This window comes from Onychostoma macrolepis, chromosome 22, assembly GCF_012432095.1.
Source record: "Onychostoma macrolepis isolate SWU-2019 chromosome 22, ASM1243209v1, whole genome shotgun sequence".
NCBI lineage: Eukaryota > Metazoa > Chordata > Actinopteri > Cypriniformes > Cyprinidae > Onychostoma > Onychostoma macrolepis.
Window position 1 is genome coordinate 14,599,993 of NC_081176.1, and position 19,387 is coordinate 14,619,379.

The 19,387-nt window shown below is 33.6% G+C and overlaps 1 protein-coding gene and 1 long non-coding RNA gene across 2 annotated transcripts; one reads left to right on the forward strand and one right to left on the reverse strand.

The window, feature by feature from the left end:
• Positions 1–9,426: 9,426 nt before the first annotated feature.
• Positions 9,427–10,358, reverse strand: LOC131531171 (uncharacterized). The gene is made up of 3 exons (XR_009268589.1): positions 10,251–10,358; positions 9,845–10,180; positions 9,427–9,725 (listed from the first exon to the last, which is right to left on the reverse strand). It is a non-coding gene; the product is annotated as an uncharacterized LOC131531171 (long non-coding RNA).
• Positions 10,359–12,967: 2,609 nt separating this feature from the next.
• LOC131531166 (uncharacterized) lies at positions 12,968–14,894 on the forward strand. Its single transcript, XM_058761742.1, has 4 exons — positions 12,968–13,058; positions 13,129–13,455; positions 13,589–13,633; positions 13,806–14,894. The coding sequence occupies exons 1-4, from the start codon at positions 13,031–13,033 to the stop codon at positions 13,811–13,813; spliced, it is 408 nt and encodes a 135-aa protein (XP_058617725.1). The 5' UTR covers positions 12,968–13,030; the 3' UTR covers positions 13,814–14,894.
• The last annotated feature ends 4,493 nt before the right edge of the window (positions 14,895–19,387 follow it).

The window sequence follows — 19,387 nt, forward strand, 5'->3', positions numbered from 1 at the left end:
TGCGTTATTTGGTTTGTGATGAAACTACCAGCTCGTCCAGAGATGATACTGAGAACATTTGGAGCCCTTCAAAAGGCGAAATATTACAACAGCAAATTCATCAGCAAATACTCAGAGGGAGGCTACAGCATCTTGTTAATCAATAAAGTTAGTGATGATGATTTAGGAATTTATTACTGTATAAAACCAGGGATGGATCTAGAGGTCAGTGATGGAATGAGAGTCCAAACAGCTGATAAAAACATTGCAATAATCCACACAACATCATCATTAAGATGCTTTTAACTTCAAACTCTTTCTTCTGGCCATAATAACACTTCCTCCATTAAAAAATCATCTTGTCTGAATCAGGAGAGAAATATGCACAGATCAAACATTATTTACAAGTGAAAACAGTCCAAAACAGTTATGTCAATGGATTTTGATGAGAGGACAACAGGGGATGGGTTTTCTTACTGGAGGAAGTGTTATTATGAATTATATTTGTCCAGATGCAATGGTTTAAAGTTAAAAGCGTCTTAATGATGGATTTATTTTCTTTTAAACACACAGAAAAAAATCTGACATGATTTATGATATATTTTCAAAAACCTGCCATTTCAACAAGAGTGCATAGTGTAGTGTTTTTAAAAATAATTTTATGAAGTGTCTCTTTATTTCGTCTGAAATATGTAAAGACAGCTACCATAACTGGAAAGTTATTTTTAACATCTATAAGAAGAAAATAACGAATCTTCCGGATATGATGCAAGCCCACATGGTATACACCCATTCCTAAAGAAAAAAGTATATTTTGGCAACTTCCTTTATTCTGTGTTAGATTCATTCAAACTAAAATAACATTTGATTTATTTAGCATAGTTGAGCCTGACTTTTTCAAAATGAGTCATTATTTACACTTTATTTACCAGCAGGGTCAGTATAAGTTGAACTTGCATCACTTCATGTGATTTATTTGGTATCTTCTGCAGCTCAGCAGTAGCACTTCCTCAATGAAATGTTATAAAAGTCACCCACCCACCTGAACACAAGTTTAATCTGAACACATGTTCAACAAGCTCAAGAATGAAGACGCTGCTGCTTTCACTGCTCTGTAAGTTTATTTCTGTGTGACTGAGTGTGATTCTGTCATGATCTGAATGATCTGTTTTCTGTTTCTTCAGGTCTGTTTGTGTGGAATCAGTCCACAGAAGCTTTAACTGATCAGCAGGTGGTTTTAGGGCAGAGTGTGACTTTAGCCTGCGAGTACAGATTAAAATGCGTTATTTGGTTTGTGATGAAACTACCAGCTCGTCCAGAGATGATACTGAGAACATTTGGAGCCCTTCAAAAGGCGAAATATTACAACAGCAAATTCATCAGCAAATACTCAGAGGGAGGCTACAGCATCTTGTTAATCAATAAAGTTAGTGATGATGATTTAGGAATTTATTACTGTATAAAACCAGGGATGGATCTAGAGGTCAGTGATGGAATCAGACTGCACACCACTGGTAAGTGACAAACTGCAATACATTTATACAACTAAGATCTACATTATTATCATTATTTATGTTGTATATTTATGATTTTGCATTACAGTTATCCAAACTGATTATTTCTGTTAATTATTTTGTAAAGAAATGATGACAGTTATGGTCCAGACTGTACACTGCCGCGGTGTGTTTCCCAAAAGCATTGTTAACTATCTATGGTTGCAACATTCAAGGTGTTTCTGGTGTCCATAGTTTCTGTTCGCAAACAGCATTGCAAACTTTATTGTGTGGTTGGACCTACAGCTCTCGACCTGGTTAGAAGTTTACTATCCAAACAATACATTAATACTTTGATTTTCTAAAATAAATGTATCTCAGAGACTGTACCAGACTGCTCAACACTGGAAAGTCACTGGCAATAAATTTATTCTTCTGAGATACCACTACTCAGAATAATAAATATTAGTTTCTGTTATTATTATTATTATTATTAATGCATCAAGAGCTCTCGACCTACCTGGGGTTAGGAGCATAGTTTCTTGTTAGTACACTGTAAAAAAAAAAAGTTGAGCCAACTTAAAATTTTAAGGCAACCAGCTTCAGCAGATTTTTGAGTTTTCTCAACTTGTCGTTTTAGTTTATACAACAAAAATTTGAGAATCTCCCACAAAAATAAGTTGAGCAAACTCAAAAATCTGCTGAAGCTGTTTCTGAAGAGTGCACATGTGCGTACTTGCTCAGTGGGGAACACTAAAATAACGGAAAACTAAAATAGCGAAGTAGTCATCAGACTCCATGTTCGTTATTTACAGCAAAACCTGTGATTCATTTGACGTCGAACTGGAAAATTAGCAGAAGTTATTACTCCACCACCTGCTTGACGTTATTAACGCCAGTTTTTACCGAAGGACAGATGTGCGACAGAATTACTACGTTTTTGTGAAACAGTCTTGAGCCTGTTTCTCTAACGCATGGTACTATAAGTTACTGTGTTGTTCGGGAAACTCACCCCAGGTAGCCTAATCAATGAAGGAATTATACATCTAATTTCTGTTATTATTGTTAGTAGAAGCAGTTGTAGTATTCAAATCAAATTCAAGTTGATTTATCTAACCATTTTCAAAAAAAGCGCAATCGAATTTTTAGTAGTGATTGTGAAATAGGTGTAAGGCTGTATCTCCTTTAACGCTTTATTGTATTGAGACCAAACTTAGTCCATGTCATCACAACCATGACCTACCTACCTCCGTTTCAGCACAGCACCACCTAGTGGTCAGAAGATATGAAAAATGGCTATTTTTGCTTATAACATCTGAATGATTTGGCCAAAAATCAAAACTGGTCTCTTTAGATTCAGTGAAGCATGCCAAGTTGAACCATACCCAATTTTCCCATGTCAGACATTTTGAGTGTCGGCCATTTTGAATTTTGTTGTAAAAAAACTACGTCTTCGGCACCTGATGGTACTCAAAAAGTTTGGGGGCAGCACCACCTTGTTATCAAACTGTGTCTGAGGCTGTATCTCTGCAAAGCTTTGACATATTGACACCAAACTTTGTATGTGCCATTGTCACCTCACACTGACCAGGCCACATCAATTTGGTAACAGCGTCACCTATTGGTCAAAAGTGATAAACCATTCATTAACCAATAATAATGACATTTCTAAAAATGCTAATAACATTTCAATACATTGGCCTATTGTAATGAAACTGGTCTCAAAATATTCCTTGGGTCATGCCAAGAACAGAGATACCAAAAACCTACTTTTTCGAACTCCTCCTAGATCGTTTGTCTGATTTTCACCAAATTTGAGTGTTCTGACAAAAAGTTATGGATTTTGTGTCGAGATGAAACTGTTTTTGTAAAGCCTCACAAGAAACTTGAGGCATGGTGCCAAAATGACTCTGAGGCTGTGTCTCTGCAAAGCGTTGACATAATGACACCAAACTTTGTGTGTGCCATTCTCACCGCACACAGAAAATGCCACATTAATTTGATAACAGCGCCACCTATTGGTCAAAAGTGATAAGCCGTTAAATCACATTATAGAGGTTGTATTTATGATTTTTCAGCCATGTTGACTAAAATCAATCTAAAACTGCTTTAATTACTCATTGTTGCAGCTGGCCAGACTGCACACCACTAGTAAGTCACTGGCAATAAATTTATTCAAAATAAGTATCAAAATGGCAAGAATGCATGGCATTTATTACATTTTTCTAAAAATTATACAAACATTATAGAAGTTACTTTACCTGGCTGTAGAAGATAAAACGTGGTATTTTTCTCAAAAACACAGAATTTCCCCGACTTCACAATGAAACAGAGCGAACAAATCCAGCACAAGATCAGACAACACTTCAGATTCCTATCATCATGTTAAGTCTGTTGACTGTTGTGCTGTTTGCTGCAGTAATAAGTGAGTAAAAAAGTCAAGACCATTATATTTAAACCATGTAATGAAAATGATCACTAAGCTTTAGTAGATTTTTTGGACATTTATTATAGATTATAGATATTATAGATGATATTAAATAATTAAAACATTTTTATAATAATTATATTATAAATTACATATAAAATAGTAATTAGTTATACATAAATATAATATTTAAGTACAGATTTGTTTGTATTACATTTATCAATGAATTTAGCAGCATTTAATCAAATATTATTGTGCTATTTTAGGTTTATTAATGATGAACCATAAACTGTCTAAGAACATTCCTAAATATGTCAATGCTCATCAGGTAAGATGTCTCTTATTGCTGTTATTAAACAAAACAGAAAATGTTTAATTAAAAAATGAATGTGCAAACATGAAGAGCTGTTATGATAAATGGGAATAAGCATCTAATGTATTTTTTTTTTTGTCATTCGTGTAGATTTCTACTATGAAGTTTCGTGAGAGTAACAGAGGAAAAACATATCCTGAATATCTAGAGGTGCTGCCAAATATCTAGAGGTTGATTTATTGCTGTTTATCCTGTTTGCTTCAAATGAGCAGAATTCTGCATGTAATGTAATAACATGTAATGAAATTATTTGCTCTTGTCTGTTCATAATAAAACATGACTAAAATCTGTCTGCAATGAAAATGTCCGTCAAGTTTTATAATAACGTTTGCTTTTAGAATAAATAAACTTTGTATTGTTTTTGAATGTTTTTTTATGTCTCTTTCTGAGTTGCTAAAATCTAATGCACTGTAAAAAGTGATAAATTGACTGAGAATTTATCTGAGAAACCCGTTGCCTTAAAATTAAGTAAATAATAATAAAAAATTTTTTTTAAAAACGAGAAACCCGTTACCTTAAAATTAAGTAAATAATAATTAAAAAAAAAAAAAAAATAGTTAAGTGAACTTGACAATTCACTTAACTTATTTTTTTAATTATAATTTACTTAAAAAATTTAAGTCAAGTCAACTTATCACTTTTTACAGTGTGGGAATGCAGTAGTCCATTCGCTCTCCAGTGAATATCATATGTTGATGTAACAAACAAACATGCAGCTTTTCATTTTACAATATATTAATTGAGGGACTGGAGTGGTGTGGATTACTTGTGGACTACTGTGGTGTTTTTATCAGCTGTTTGGACTCGGCACGGATTCAAGGGTGAGCAAGTGAGGTAATGCTAAATTTCTCCAAATCTGTTCTCATGAAGAAACACAAACTCGTCTACATCTTGGATGGCCTGAGGATAGATTTTCAACAAATTTTCATTTTTAGATGATTATTTATAGTATTTAGTCAGGAATGATGGTGCTGTTTAAGGCCTACTCCAGATCAAACTCCAAGCGTGTAAAAAAAGACACCAACAATGTCAAGATGAGGAACTGGAGCAGCTTTACAGCACAAATGCTGAAGAGGTACGGCACTCTTATTCAGCATTTAATGTGTTTAGTGAATATAATCTTTCTACATGGACATTAGAATCTAATTGATCTTTTATTTTGTAGTTTTCTGAAATGGAGTTTCGTCTGTCCTGTCAATTTTGTTCCTTTTCAAAAGCCAATGATAAGACGTAGACAAATATAATCAGGAGTAGACCACCTAATACTAGAAAATATTTTGTTATATAATGAGAGTAAAATATTGTGAGCTTGACTGTTGTTTGTTTCATATTGATTGATGTTTGATACCTAAACTTGTATGTAATACAAAATTCTCAATATTTTTTTCAGTATGGTTTATCTAAAGTCTTATAAATGCGCCTATACAGCTTGCTTGACTCATGTATCATGTATATAATTATGTAAAATGGCAATAAATAAATAAATCACCCTTGTGTTGATACAAAACCACATGACTTTCTTGGTCACTGTCACTGGGGATGAAAATCTGCTTCAGTGTTCCTCAAAAGAAAGAAATACCGTATTGACCCGCATATAAGAAGATATTTTTTTCTTGGAAATACATCTGAAAAAACGCGTTCGTCTTATATTCAGGGTCTAGACTTTGACATGTCAGTAATACACCCACAACAATAGGTGGCGCCAAAAACGCATAAAACGAGTGTGCCATGAAATATGTAATGTAATGTGTGCTGTAAAGATCGTGAATGAAAACAAATGAAAAAGAAAAGCTTACAGCAGCATGATCGTGACTGTCATGTTAGCCTGATGGGACCAAACTTCCTCTGTAAGTGATTTTAAAACATAAGACAGTACCCAGATTTGAAGACTACAATAAGATTTCACTTCTACTGATAATAACATTTTGGTAGGCTACTATGAGTTGGATAGCCTAATTGTTATATAATTCAGATGGGCTACCTGTTATTTCAATGGTATATCAAAATTTTCCAATGTCATTGTTGGTACATTTTACCAGTATTTACCATACTTTCAAAACAAAAATTTGAATTGGAAAAATATGCAATATGAAAATAATTTAAGAATAAATGTGTTTTACAGAGAGAAAAAAAAAAACAACAACAACCAAGATTTGGTTTTCAAAAAGCCTTTTTCCAACAGGTACATCTGGAAAAAGGGGGGTCGTCTTATAATCAGGGTCGTCTTATATTCGGGACAATACGGTACTTATAAGCAAATCTCTTGTAAACAGTAGACTTTATCGTAAATGCCGTGGCCGGGTAGCGTTTCTTAAATAATGATCAGTGAAACAATGACCCGGAGTTAAAAATGGATTCTCGTAAGGACCGCTGACAGGAGCGGACACAAACAAAAGAACCAATAATCCACATGAAGGTGATTTTCAGTGTTAGCGAATGAATTCATTTTTCTGTTTTGATAGGTTTTACACTTTTTTTAAAATGTGAATTAAGGTATACGTGACTTGATGACACCGTAAAGTCTTTTTTAGAGGAAAGTATGTTATTAGTGTAAAAATATTATGTGAAGGGCGCTATCTATCTGCTGGTATAAGCACTGATGAGCCTCACTGAGGTAAACGAGACACTCCGAGTGGAAATTTATCAATAAAAATGTTAAAAGGAAATATGTTTCTTGAGCGCCGAATCAGAATGATTTCTGAAGGATCATGTGACACTGCAGACTGGAGTAATGATGAGTAATGAAAATATATCTAAATTTAAAAAAATAAAATTATTCTGTATTTTTGATCAAATAAATGCAGCCTTGGTGAGCATAACAGAGCAAAAATATTTAAAAATTTTAACAACCCCAGACATTTGAACTTTTTTTTGTTTTTTTTTCCATTTTACATCAGTGTGTTCATATAAAAAAAACCAAAGTCACAGAATGAAGCCACTCAAAATCAGCTTGGAAATTCATAAGACTAAGTTATCAAGACAAAAGTGAAAAGTCATGCTGAAAAAAATATTGAGAATTTTGCATTATACATGTTTAGGTAACAAACATCTTAAACAACAGTCAAGCTAACCATGTTTTACTCTCATTATGCAGCAGAATATACCTCTCTGGACTGTATGAGACGATTTACTCTGTAAGGAGGAAAAGTGTGAGACGAAACTCCACATCAGAAAACTACAAAACACATCAATTAGATAAATTAACTTCTAATGTCCATGTAGAAAGATTTTTCCTTACATGATGTTCATTTGATTGAAAAAGAGATGTATTGTACCTCTTCACCATTTCTGCAGAAAAACTGCTGGAGTTCCTCATTTTGACATTGCTGGTGTCTGTTCTTACAAGCTTTGAGTTTGAGCTGGAATAGGCCTAAAACAGCATCAACATTATGATTAAATACTACAAACTTCATCACTAATGGAATGTATCACAACATATCAAGTAATACACAAGCATTTAAAGGAAGTCTTGTATATTATAAGTGACCTGTTGTTTTATATATTCCTATCCCTGCAGAAAACATCACAATATTCAGTATGACGTATAAAACATGTCGTCTGATGTGACTGATTCAGTTCTGTCTCATTCTGAGCAGATTCTTTTAAGAGATTTGTTCAGATAAAAACATTAAATATGCATCAACATAATGTAGATATCTGACAGAAATAAAGGCGGAAATACCAATTTAGTACAGTATTCACAAATATAACAACAGATCAGACAGGTTTGTCATGATTTTATACACTTACCAGAGGTATAATTCTGAAACCATCACTGAGCTGTAGAGACGAGCCTGTTTTTGCACAGTAATATATTCCTAATTCATCATTAGTTATGTTACTAATCAATTGCATTGTATAAATGCGATGTTGTAGATTCTGATGAGTATGTTCGCAGAATCAGCACTGGAGGATCTGTTAGTTTCTGGACAACCCAATAAATGTCTTTTACATCAAGATCACAGTATACATAACAATGCTTTCCCTTAAATTTAACCGTTCATCGATTAAACTCTCTGTAGTTTGACACACAAGCAGCAGATCTGTACAGAAACACACAGATCATTCAGATCATTTGGTAGACAACAATTAAACACTGAAATAATCACAATAAAATCATGCATGAACTTCCACTTACAGAAGAGTAAAAGCTGCACCGTCCTCATTCTGTGGTTGTTTAATTCATAATAAGATGGTTAACTTTACTATGAATCTGAGCAGAAGTGCTGCAGAATGTAAGAAATAAAAGGAAACAACTCCCTTGAAAAGAAGATGTGGTTGAACTTGAACTGACCAGACAACTTACTGTCATTAAAGCATTTCAGGAGCCTTTAAGTATTTAAGATCCATGAAGGTGAAATTGCATTTGGAGAGTGAACCCACAAATGCACAAATACTCAAATCAGCTTATTCATCACTCAGAGACAGAAATACACTACACTGTAAAAAATTACCGTGATTTTAACGGTTAAAAACTGTGAAAATGCTACAGTAAAAACCTGTTAAATGGTTTATGGTAAGTTCTCCTAATATATACAGTGAAAAACTGTAATAGATATTTAAGACAAATTTAAGACGTTTTTGGATGTGGAAAAGAATGTAAAATTTACAGGGAATAACCATAAATTGATGTTCATAGAATGCCCTGCGTTGCATTTCAGATTGGATGTTTTTTTTCTTTGAAATAACTATGTTTCTTCTTAGTTTTTTCTTATCAGTTATGTTTGGGTTGTATGTTACATCTTGTTGTTAAATTAATGTTTACTGCATATTTCAGTTTACTGAGTCTCACCATGATGGTGTTTAGTGTCTGTGTGAATGACACTGTGCACCATCTATATATGTTATTATTTAAAAGCTGCCTGTAATGGGCTTTGGTTCATCATGTGACTTTCTCATCACCACCTGCATTTGGTGGTTATCAGTGTATTTCAAAGGTACAAAACAGATTTCAGTACTTCTATAGGTTGGTATATTAACATTATATCAGTTAATGAAAGTACGGTATTTAACTGTAAATTTAAGTTAAAACCGTAAAACCTAAAATGTTGCTACTGTATTTTTTACGGTGGAATTCCGGCAACCACAGCTGCCGTTTTTTTACCGTAAATTTTACAGAATTCTTTTTACAGTGTACCAAAAACATTAGAAATTTGATTTATTCGAAAAGAATATGTTATTATAAAACTTGATTGACATTTTAATTGCAAACAGATTTTAGTCATGTTTTATTATGAACAGAAAAGAGCAAATTAAAGTCTTTGAGAATCATAATTTCATTACATGTTCAAGCAGCTCTCAATTCTGATCATTTGAAGCAAACAGCGATAAATCAACACAATCTCTCAGAATGAAGCTGTTTCATATACAGAGTTTGGATGAACTTCTAGATATTCAGCAGGAACAACAGTGCTGCTGGTCTGTCACGCTCACCAAACTTCACCTCAGACTTCTAAATAAATGATAAAAAAATCATACATTAGCTGCGTATTCACATTTATAAAGCACATTTATTCTTGCCATTTAGATCACAGTAATATTTGTATAACTGTATTGCAGTTTGTCACTTACCAGTGGTGTGCAGTCTGATACCGTCACTGATCTTTAAAGCCCAGCCTGCTTTTATACAGTAATAAACTCCTAAATCAGCAACAGTGACATTATTGATTACTAATTCGCTCCTGTTTCCCTCTAAATATTTGTTGCAGAATTTTTCATCATAATAATCAGTCTCAGTATCATCACTGGATGCAAATGTTCACAGTATCATCTCTGGACGAGCTGGTAGTTTCAACAAAAACCATATAGCGGCTTTACATTTAAACTCGCAGGCTAAAGTCACACTCTGCCCTAAAACCACCTGCTGATCAGTTAAAGCTTCTGTGGACTGATTCCACTCAAACAGACCTGAAGAAACAGAAAACAGATCATTCAGATCATGACAGAATCACACTCAGTCACACAGAAATAAACTTACAGAGCAGTGAAAGCAGCACCGTCTTCATTCTTGAGCTTGTTGATCGTGTGTTCAGATTAAACTTGTGTTCAGGTTGAAGTTTATAGCGTCTCTTAGAGGAAGTGCTACTGCTGAGCTGCAGAAAATATAAAATTAGCCAAATGACTCGCTGAAATGAAGCAATATCAGTTCATAATTCCTATTTTATTTAAAAATCTAATACAAAAAAAGTTTTCTTTTGGAAATGGGTGTATATCATGTCATATGCTGCAGATTAATCAAAATAACCTTCTGGTAATAGCAGCTGTCTTTACTCATTCCAGACCAAATGAACAGACGCATGAGAGATACAACTGATCAATAACAGCAATCATCTACAGGCTACAAATAGATTATATTGACTGAGTAAAACATTTTACTTCAGGAAAATTTAGTAAGTCGAAATGGAAGGGTTATGGAAATGGTAATTAGTTAAAATATATATATATATTATAGAAAATTTAATTAACCCCTTCTTGATGCACTTAAACCAGAGGCTTAAAAGAGAACATTTATTAAGAGACAGCTATTTTTTAATTACACACTTAAAAATAAAGGTGCTTAAAGGCTTCTTCATAGTGATGCCATAGAAGAACCAGTTTTGGTTCCACAAAGAACCATTCAGTCAAAGGTTCTTTAAAGAACCATCTCTTTCTTACCTTTTTATAATCTGAAGAACCTTCTTTCGCCACAAAGAAACTTTTGTGAAAAAGAAAAGAAAAGAAAAGCTCTTCTATGGCATCATGAGGAACCTTCAATTTTAAGAGTGTATTTAGTCTAAGACAAATGTCCTTTTAGGAAAAGTTACGCAATTCAGTTCCATTACGTATGTCTGAAAATAAAGGATCTATGATTCACAATTGTGCAACCTCCAGATAAGTTTGATTTGAAATCTAGACACAATTTTCACTTCCTTTTTTGTGTCATTAAATTTCATATATTAAATGTACAAAGGAAATATCTTTCAAAAACAATATATTTTAGTTTAGATGCCTAACATAAGCGTTAGAATGATTTCTGAAGGATGTGATACTGAAAACTGCTAAAAATTCAGCTTTGGCATCACAGAAATAACTTATATTTTAAAATACATTAAACTAGATAAGAGTTATTTTAAACTGTAATAATTTTGGCGTGTCTTTCATGGTTCTCGTATCTTACTGCAAACTTACTGCAATCTTATGCCTTAGTTATCGACTGTATTTAGTAAAAAATAAACCAGAGGTCTTCAGGATTAAGAAGAAGCCTACGGTAAATGGGCTTATTTAAGTGTTCATCTTGTTGATTGTTTTGTACACTGTAATCGATTATAAGATAATAAATAGGTGCGATTTCTAAACTTCTTTCTCAAATCAGTAGGCCTATTTTATGTCCCAGTCATTATTTATGTGGTGAAAAGCTGCATAATAAGTTACACAAATGTACATTATTCCTTATTCGACATTTATGATATATAATAATTATCTGCATTTTTTTCTTTAGCATCTTATGTTTTGTAATCATACAAGTTAAATAGTGTGTCCATTAGTGTTGGGGGTAGTAACTCACAAGTAACCTGAGTTATGTAATCAGATTACTTTTCTAAGTAACTAGTAAAGTAATGCATTACTTTTTCGTTTACAAGAAAATATCTGAGTTACTTTTTTCAAATAAGTAACACCAGTTACTTTGTTTTCCCATTTATTGACTGACGGCTGTCCCCATGTTGAGAGAAATTGGGAGTTAAGCGAGACCAGAAGCGCTTCATTGGTGTAAAAGGGCCTTTACAGTTGCCAAAGCTATAACTGTTGGGTTTTTTGTAATTAAAAATAAATTATCAAGCCCAGGTGACAAAAAGCAATGCAAAAGTAATGTAATGCATTACTTTCCATAAAAAGTAACTAGATAACGCAATTAGTTACTTTTTTATGGAGTAATGCAATATTGCAATGAATTACTTTTAAAAGTAACTTTCCCCAACCATGTCTGTGCATCATCCTGTATAATCAAAGACAGATTATTTTAGTCATCAAAATTGTGAACAGTTTTAAAGGAAAGAAACCATAACATGCTCATTTTGGTATTTGATGAAATATGCTCTGGCCACCAAACGAGAAGTGAACATTTTCTGGAGGTTACACAACTGTTTAGGGTAAATGAAAATCACCCAAATCCTCTACTTAATGGAACTGAATTGCATCACTTCCTCAAAATTAAATTTGTCTTGGATCATTTACACATATAGTACCCTAAAACCTCACAGGACCACAACAAAACATCACATGGTTTCACACAACTTCTGGTTTATTTATAAAGTGTATCAAGAAGAGAGTAAAAGTTATAAATAAATTAGAAAAACTGGACTCACTGACTTACTAAACCTTTGATGTAAAAAGTTCCTCTCAGTCAATATCAGCAGCCTATAGATGACTTTTGTCTCTGTTCATTTGGTCTGAAACAAGAATTTGATGAGCTGCAGAAAATGATGCATCTTATACACCTGTTTCTCCAAACTTTTTAGGTTTTGTATTAGATTTTTTAATTAAAATAGCAATTATGAACTGATTTTGAATGGAAGGTAAGATGCATATTTGGGCCTTATTTTATTTCAAAATGAGGCATCACTACAGTAAACGAATCAGGTTGAACTTGCTTCATTTCAGCGAGTCATTTGGCTAATTTTATATTTTCTGCAGCTCAGCAGTAGCACTTCCTCTAAGAGACGCTATAAACTTCAACCTGAACACAAGTTTAATCTGAACACACGATCAACAAGCTCAAGAATGAAGACGCTGCTGCTTTCACTGCTCTGTAAGTTTATTTCTGTGTGATTGAGTGTGATTCTGTCATGATCTGAATGATCTGTTTTCTGTTTCTTCAGGTCTGTTTGTGTGGAATCAGTCCACAGAAGCTTTAACTGATCAGCAGGTGGTTTTAGGGCAGAGTGTGACTTTAGCCTGCGAGTACAGATTAAAAGGCGTTATTTGGTTTGTGATGAAACTACCAGCTCGTCCAGAGATGATACTGAGAACTTTTGGATCAGAAAAGACTGAATATTACGATGAAAAATTCCGTGAGAAATATTCAGAAGGAGACAGAAGCCGCTTAGTAATCAATAATATCAATGTTGATGATTTAGGAATTTATTACTGTATAAAACCAGGCTTTGCTCTACAGATCAGTGACGGTATCGGACTGCACACCACTGGTAAGTGACAAACTGAAATACATTATTATCATTATTCAGGCAAAATTGTTGTTTTGCAATCTTAGTGGCAAGAATGAATGCCCAGTTTAGGCAATATATTAAATATGTTTCTTTACCTGTGCTTTTCTTAAAGAAATATCTGAAGAAGATGGTGATCATAAAAGCCTGTACATCACTGGTAATACATCTGATTATTATAAGGATATCATCATTATTATTTTTCTATTATTATTATTATTATTAGAAAAATGTATTTTAATTAACATTTATATGAAAATGTTAAATTTGTTTAATTTGTAAATTAAATTGTATACATTTTTTTTGTTTTGTTTTTTTTTATCATTGTTTAGAAGTCTGATGTGAACTTCAGTGAGCGTGACAGAGGAATAACATCCATTCAGACCAGCAGCACTGTTGTTCCTCCTCCCATTCAGTGTCACGGATCAGTCAGGCCCTTCACTCCACCAATCACAGCGTTCCAGGTCACCCGAATACTAATCACACGCACCTGCACCTAATCACCACCGCAATCAAATCCACTACTTAAGCCAGCACAACTCACACCACGCCGTCCGATCTCGTTAGTCTCAACATGGACTCCGACCTCAAGAAAGCAAAAGATATCCTTACCGTCCAAATACTTACCTTGTAGTCCTTACCTGCTGTTCTCTATCACCCTGTGTTGTACTCTCCTTCCAGATCCTCCATCGTGTGTGTGTGTGTGTGTGTGTGTGTGCGCGTGTGCGTGCGTGCGTGCCAGTCAGTCATTGTGGATCCCCTCGTCTCGTCTTCAGGCTCTACTGCAAAGAGAAACAAGTCACTCACGGAAAGCCACATCACGATTGAATACTCACCTCTCACAGACCATTATTCAGTTCAATAAACCCACATTTGTTATCACTCATCCCTGTGTCCGGATCCATCCGTAACATTCAGATCCTGAATATCTATAAGTTCAGCCAAACTCTGTATATAAAACATACTGAGAAATTGTGTTGATTTATTGCTGTTTGCTTCAAATGATCCGAATTGTGTGCTGCTTGAACATGTAATTAAATTATAATGAGATAATGAGATGAAGACTTTAAAACATGATTTGCTTTTGTCTGTTCATAAAAAAAAAAAAAAAATACAAAAAAAAATCTGTATTGTTAGCTTCAGTCCTATAAAAAGGTGAAAATTATGATAAAAGTGACATTTGTTTTCATTAAATTGCTATGAGGGACACACAAGCAGTAGGTAGATGTTTGTTTTATAAGTTCTGTGTAAAATCCTTTTTAAACAAATCCCATTTTGTCCATTACAGGGTTGAGAAAAAAAGTTGTCTAACTTGGGGGAGAGTATATATGAGTGTGTGTGTGTTTGTGTACGTACAAAGTGAGCTAAACCTGAAGAAAACTCATTTTGGTGACATCCACGATCACCCTAAAAAAATTGTACAAATGACATACTGTATAAAAAAATAAAGAAAATAAAAATCTAAAAGTACAGAAGTTTTTCTGTGAGGTTTAGAGTTTTATGTTATAGTATTTATAATTACCTCATAAAAACTGACGTTGTCTATGGAATGTCCCCATTTAGCTAATTAAAAGTGTGAGTGCATATGTACACATGTAAATAAGAATTTTGTTTGCTTGTTTGTTTGTTTTAGATTTTCTTTTTTCTTGTTGGAATTACTTTTTATTTAAGTTGTTGTTATTTAATAATTCCTCAGCCTAAGAATAATACTGTAAAATTCAGAAGTCATAACAACCTAAAACTGATTGGAATAGTTCAGTCTCAGTACATTGTAACTGTTGCTATATTGTGACATGTTTTCAGGTTTAAAAAGTGTTGAAAAATTGCCTTTCAGATTCCTCCCTCTGTACTTATGCTCCTGTACTTTATTTGACATTATGAAACATTCCCTTTCAGTAAATTTATTCAAATTACATTGCACAATTTTAAGAATGTAGTTACATTTTCCAAAAATAAAATTATTAGGAATAATTTGGTCTTTAGATAAAATGTTCTGTAAGGTCAGATGACAGTTCGGCTAAGATGCCCCCGGGGGCTTCTTGCCCCATTTTTCCCCAACTGTGGGGCAAGATGGCTCCCTTTCATAATTTTTGTGCCATTAATATGTTAATTGTTTCCATCTGATTCCCATAAGAGTATGTTGGGTGATGCATAATAATCCTCCATATGCTAAACTCATATGTAAATGTGTTACAGTTTATCAGTATCTAGACATTGTTCTTAAGAAGGGATTTTTCCCCCATTTTATCCTATATGTAATGCAAAATGTGAAAATATTTTTTTCAGCACACTTCTCTGCTCTTGTCTTGACAACTAAGTCTTATAAATGAAATAGTATTAAGTTCTAAAATAAGTTGTTATTGAATGGCTTGATTCCTTGACTCTGTTTTTATGTAAACTCACAATGACGTAAAATGGCAAAACGCAATATATTCAAAAGTTGGCATTTGACTTGGCACTTTTTGTGTGAGCCAATTTTATTGTAATTTAAATAAATAAATACATAAATATGCTAAGTCCCAGTACGCGTACATGCAGTATAAAAGTATGTACTCTTTTCATATGACAATGAATATGTAAATACGTGCTGCACGCATTCCTCTCAATAACAAAATAAACAAACGACAAAAAATGACAGAGGTGTGACAGGCTTTTGTGTTAAGCATATATTATTATGTGTCTACAATGTGCATTTCCATATATTATTTCTTAAAGTATGCTAAAGCTCGATGTGGGTTTTCGAAATGTAATGTAATCTGAGGTGACGTGAGCAAATGTTCATGCTTCCTGTGTCCTGATTGATTGGATTGGTTACTATGTTGTAACCATACATTGCACAAATGTACATCTATTTAGTTTATTTTGCCAAGGTTAATTTAGTTTGACATGATTAGGCATATTTAACATGGTTAGGCAATTTGATATTTCTAAAAAACTCCAAACTGGTGGATTTTCTGATTGAAACAAGTCGCTCAAGATCAGAATCCATCTAACGACAAAACGCATCGGATTCTGACTGTTATATTTGCCCTACTAAACATTGTGCTGTTTGTTGTGGTAATAGGTCAGTTGTGTAGTCAAAGGGAAAAACAGCATCATCCGAGATGACGTTCACATAAGGCACATTACTTATTTCTTTCTGTTTATATCACTGACTTAAGTAAACATTATTTGGAGTATTGTGGCTATTGTGAATGTTTCATGTACCAGTTTAGCATGAACTAGTGATCATTAACAATGAATAACTTTGAGTCAGTTGTTAAAATTGAAAGACAATTGTTGCAATTGTTGTGTTTATCATTCATTTAGTTCTCTTATTAAGTGGAGTTCTGTGTGTGTGTGTGATAAAGTCAAGTCCAGTCAAGTCACCTTTATTTATATAGCGCTTTTAACAATAGAGATTGTGTCAAAGCAACTTTCCAATATAAGAATAGGAAAATAGTGTCAATAATGTAAAATGACAAGATTAAACACTTAATTTTCAGTTAAAGGCATTTCATTATTGAATTCAGTGATGTCAATGATAAAGGAATATCCATTTAAACCAACTTTTTTTTTCTCTTCAAAAATGACAAAATCTAGTAGGCTAATATTCATATAAAATGCTGTAACTTAAAAAGTATTTGATTTAGTTCGCTTTATTTATTTATTTTAGCTTGACTCAAGAGTGATTGTGAGTGTAATTACTGGCCACTGAGGTGTTTTTTTTTTTTACAAGTGGCATTATGCTGCCTTCAGAATTTTTCTATTCAGAAATGTCCTATTCCCCACTTATGAAGTCATGATTACAAAACTGTCACATTCAAGTGCTTTGTTGTCAGAAAGAATACAATGTAGCATCCCATTGGCTGACAACCATAAACATTCACCACACTAGATGACGATTCTGACATTTTGAAATCGTTGTCTGGTCCACTATTTTTGAAATTTATGGCTCGCCCAACTAGGAAACTCCAGTATCAAAATTCTCTCAGAATTTCCCAGTAGTAAATATGACCATCGGGAGCACCGGGAAAATTGGCAACTGATTTGGCCCGCTGCCCTTTTTAATTTTTAATTATTATTATCATTATGATGACATATTATTGCCTGCCAAATGTGCTCATTTCCGAATTCTGCATTCGATTAAAAGTCATGAATCGGTTAGTCTTGACTGGCAGCGCTATGTTTCGGCCCTCTGCTAAACGGTTTCGTACAGAGTAATCAATGCGAAGGAACAGAGAATGAAGATGAAGCAGCGACCTGACCTGTTCAGGGCTTCAAGTGCAGGTCAGTTTCATCTGTAAACAGGACACTGCAGTTCTGTCTTCGTTTAGTTAAGCCAGCAAATTTTAGCAGTACTCCGGCCCGGCCACCCAGGTGCCCCCTCACCTCTGATTATATGTCTTAAAGTTACGTTATTAATTTAGCTGACATATATTCACATTGATTTAAAGTATAGGTTCGGAAGGAACTAGTGCAGACAGCAACACAAAAATAGTCATAATAATGCAATGACATGTTCAGTATTAGGATTGTTCTTTTTTATAAAGTTTATTTATTTATTTATTTTTTATAAAGGTAATTTGGAAAATATGTTTTAATATATTTGTATGAAATATAGTTGATATAGTTGAATATTGGGTATTTAAGTAATTTTAAGATAAAACAACAACAACACATTGTCCTAATTTTGAATTTTAACGAAAATAAATGATGTGCAAACAAACAAATGACAATAACGTTTAGCAACGTTATCTTTTTTTTAATTAATTTTTTTTTGGGACACATTTCTCAATACTTCATCACTTTATCACTACAATACAATATCACTTTTTCAAAACTCTTCACACATTGAGCACAACAGCAGTCTGTATGCTAAATTGTGGACCATTTATCATTGCTTTGGCACAAAATGCATTCAATTCTGTTTGTAAAGCACTGGGGCAGCTTCCTCACTTATTTGGGTATAACAACAGGACAGAATATATACCTCATCTAACTATCTATCTTCTACTTTTTTTTTTTAATCAATATTTGTTTCATTTGTTTACTTGTGGCACTATGGGATGGAAATTCAGGGTTGTAGGGGGCAGATCTGTTCAGGCTAGTTTGTATTTTGTACTGTATATTTTACTGTAAAAACTTAATAAACGGAGTGTTCAAAATGCATTCAATGATAACATCTTCTAGTTTACATGAATTCTTTTCTCACAGACAAAAACACTACCAAAACTGTACTTCATTGGCCAATTTGCATACTCTTTTCAAAACTTTTAAACTTAAGTTCAGACCCTACCACAATTAAAAAATGAGTACGACAGAAATTTGCAACATTCCATACTGAAATATATTCTGAATAAATAAAATAAAATAAAATAATGTCAAAGCAATTAGACTGAACACCTACACAAGTGTTAGACTTTAATTTTTTTTTAGCATCTAGGGGAAAGAATGATTTTGTACTGTGATGTAAACATGGATCATGTAACATACTGCAGTGAATTCTGAACAGAGATCTTTTGTAAAGAAATTTTAACTACTGTTAATGTTTTTTAGGTCTGTGTTTTGAGTGACAAAATTTGTTTGTGAAATCCTTTGCTACTGTTATGCAAGAATGACTTGATTTTGAATGTGAAATTAACTACTGTGCCAAGTTGAAAGTAGGTGAGAAGAGCTATGTGATGAGTTAAAAAAAAAAAAAAAAGAAGACCTAAGTATTGAGAAGTGTGTCCTTAGTTGTAAAAAAACCCTGTAATTATCTTGCACGGCCCCAGCCGTTTAGACATTTTTTATGTGATGGCCATACAAAAATTAGGGTTGCCCATGGTTCCAAAATTTGTTGTGGGTGTGGGATGGCCTGCATGACTGTGAGAGTTCCCGGCCTGAAATTTTGTCCCAGTCCGGCCCTGGACTTGAGAGGCTATTCATGTCC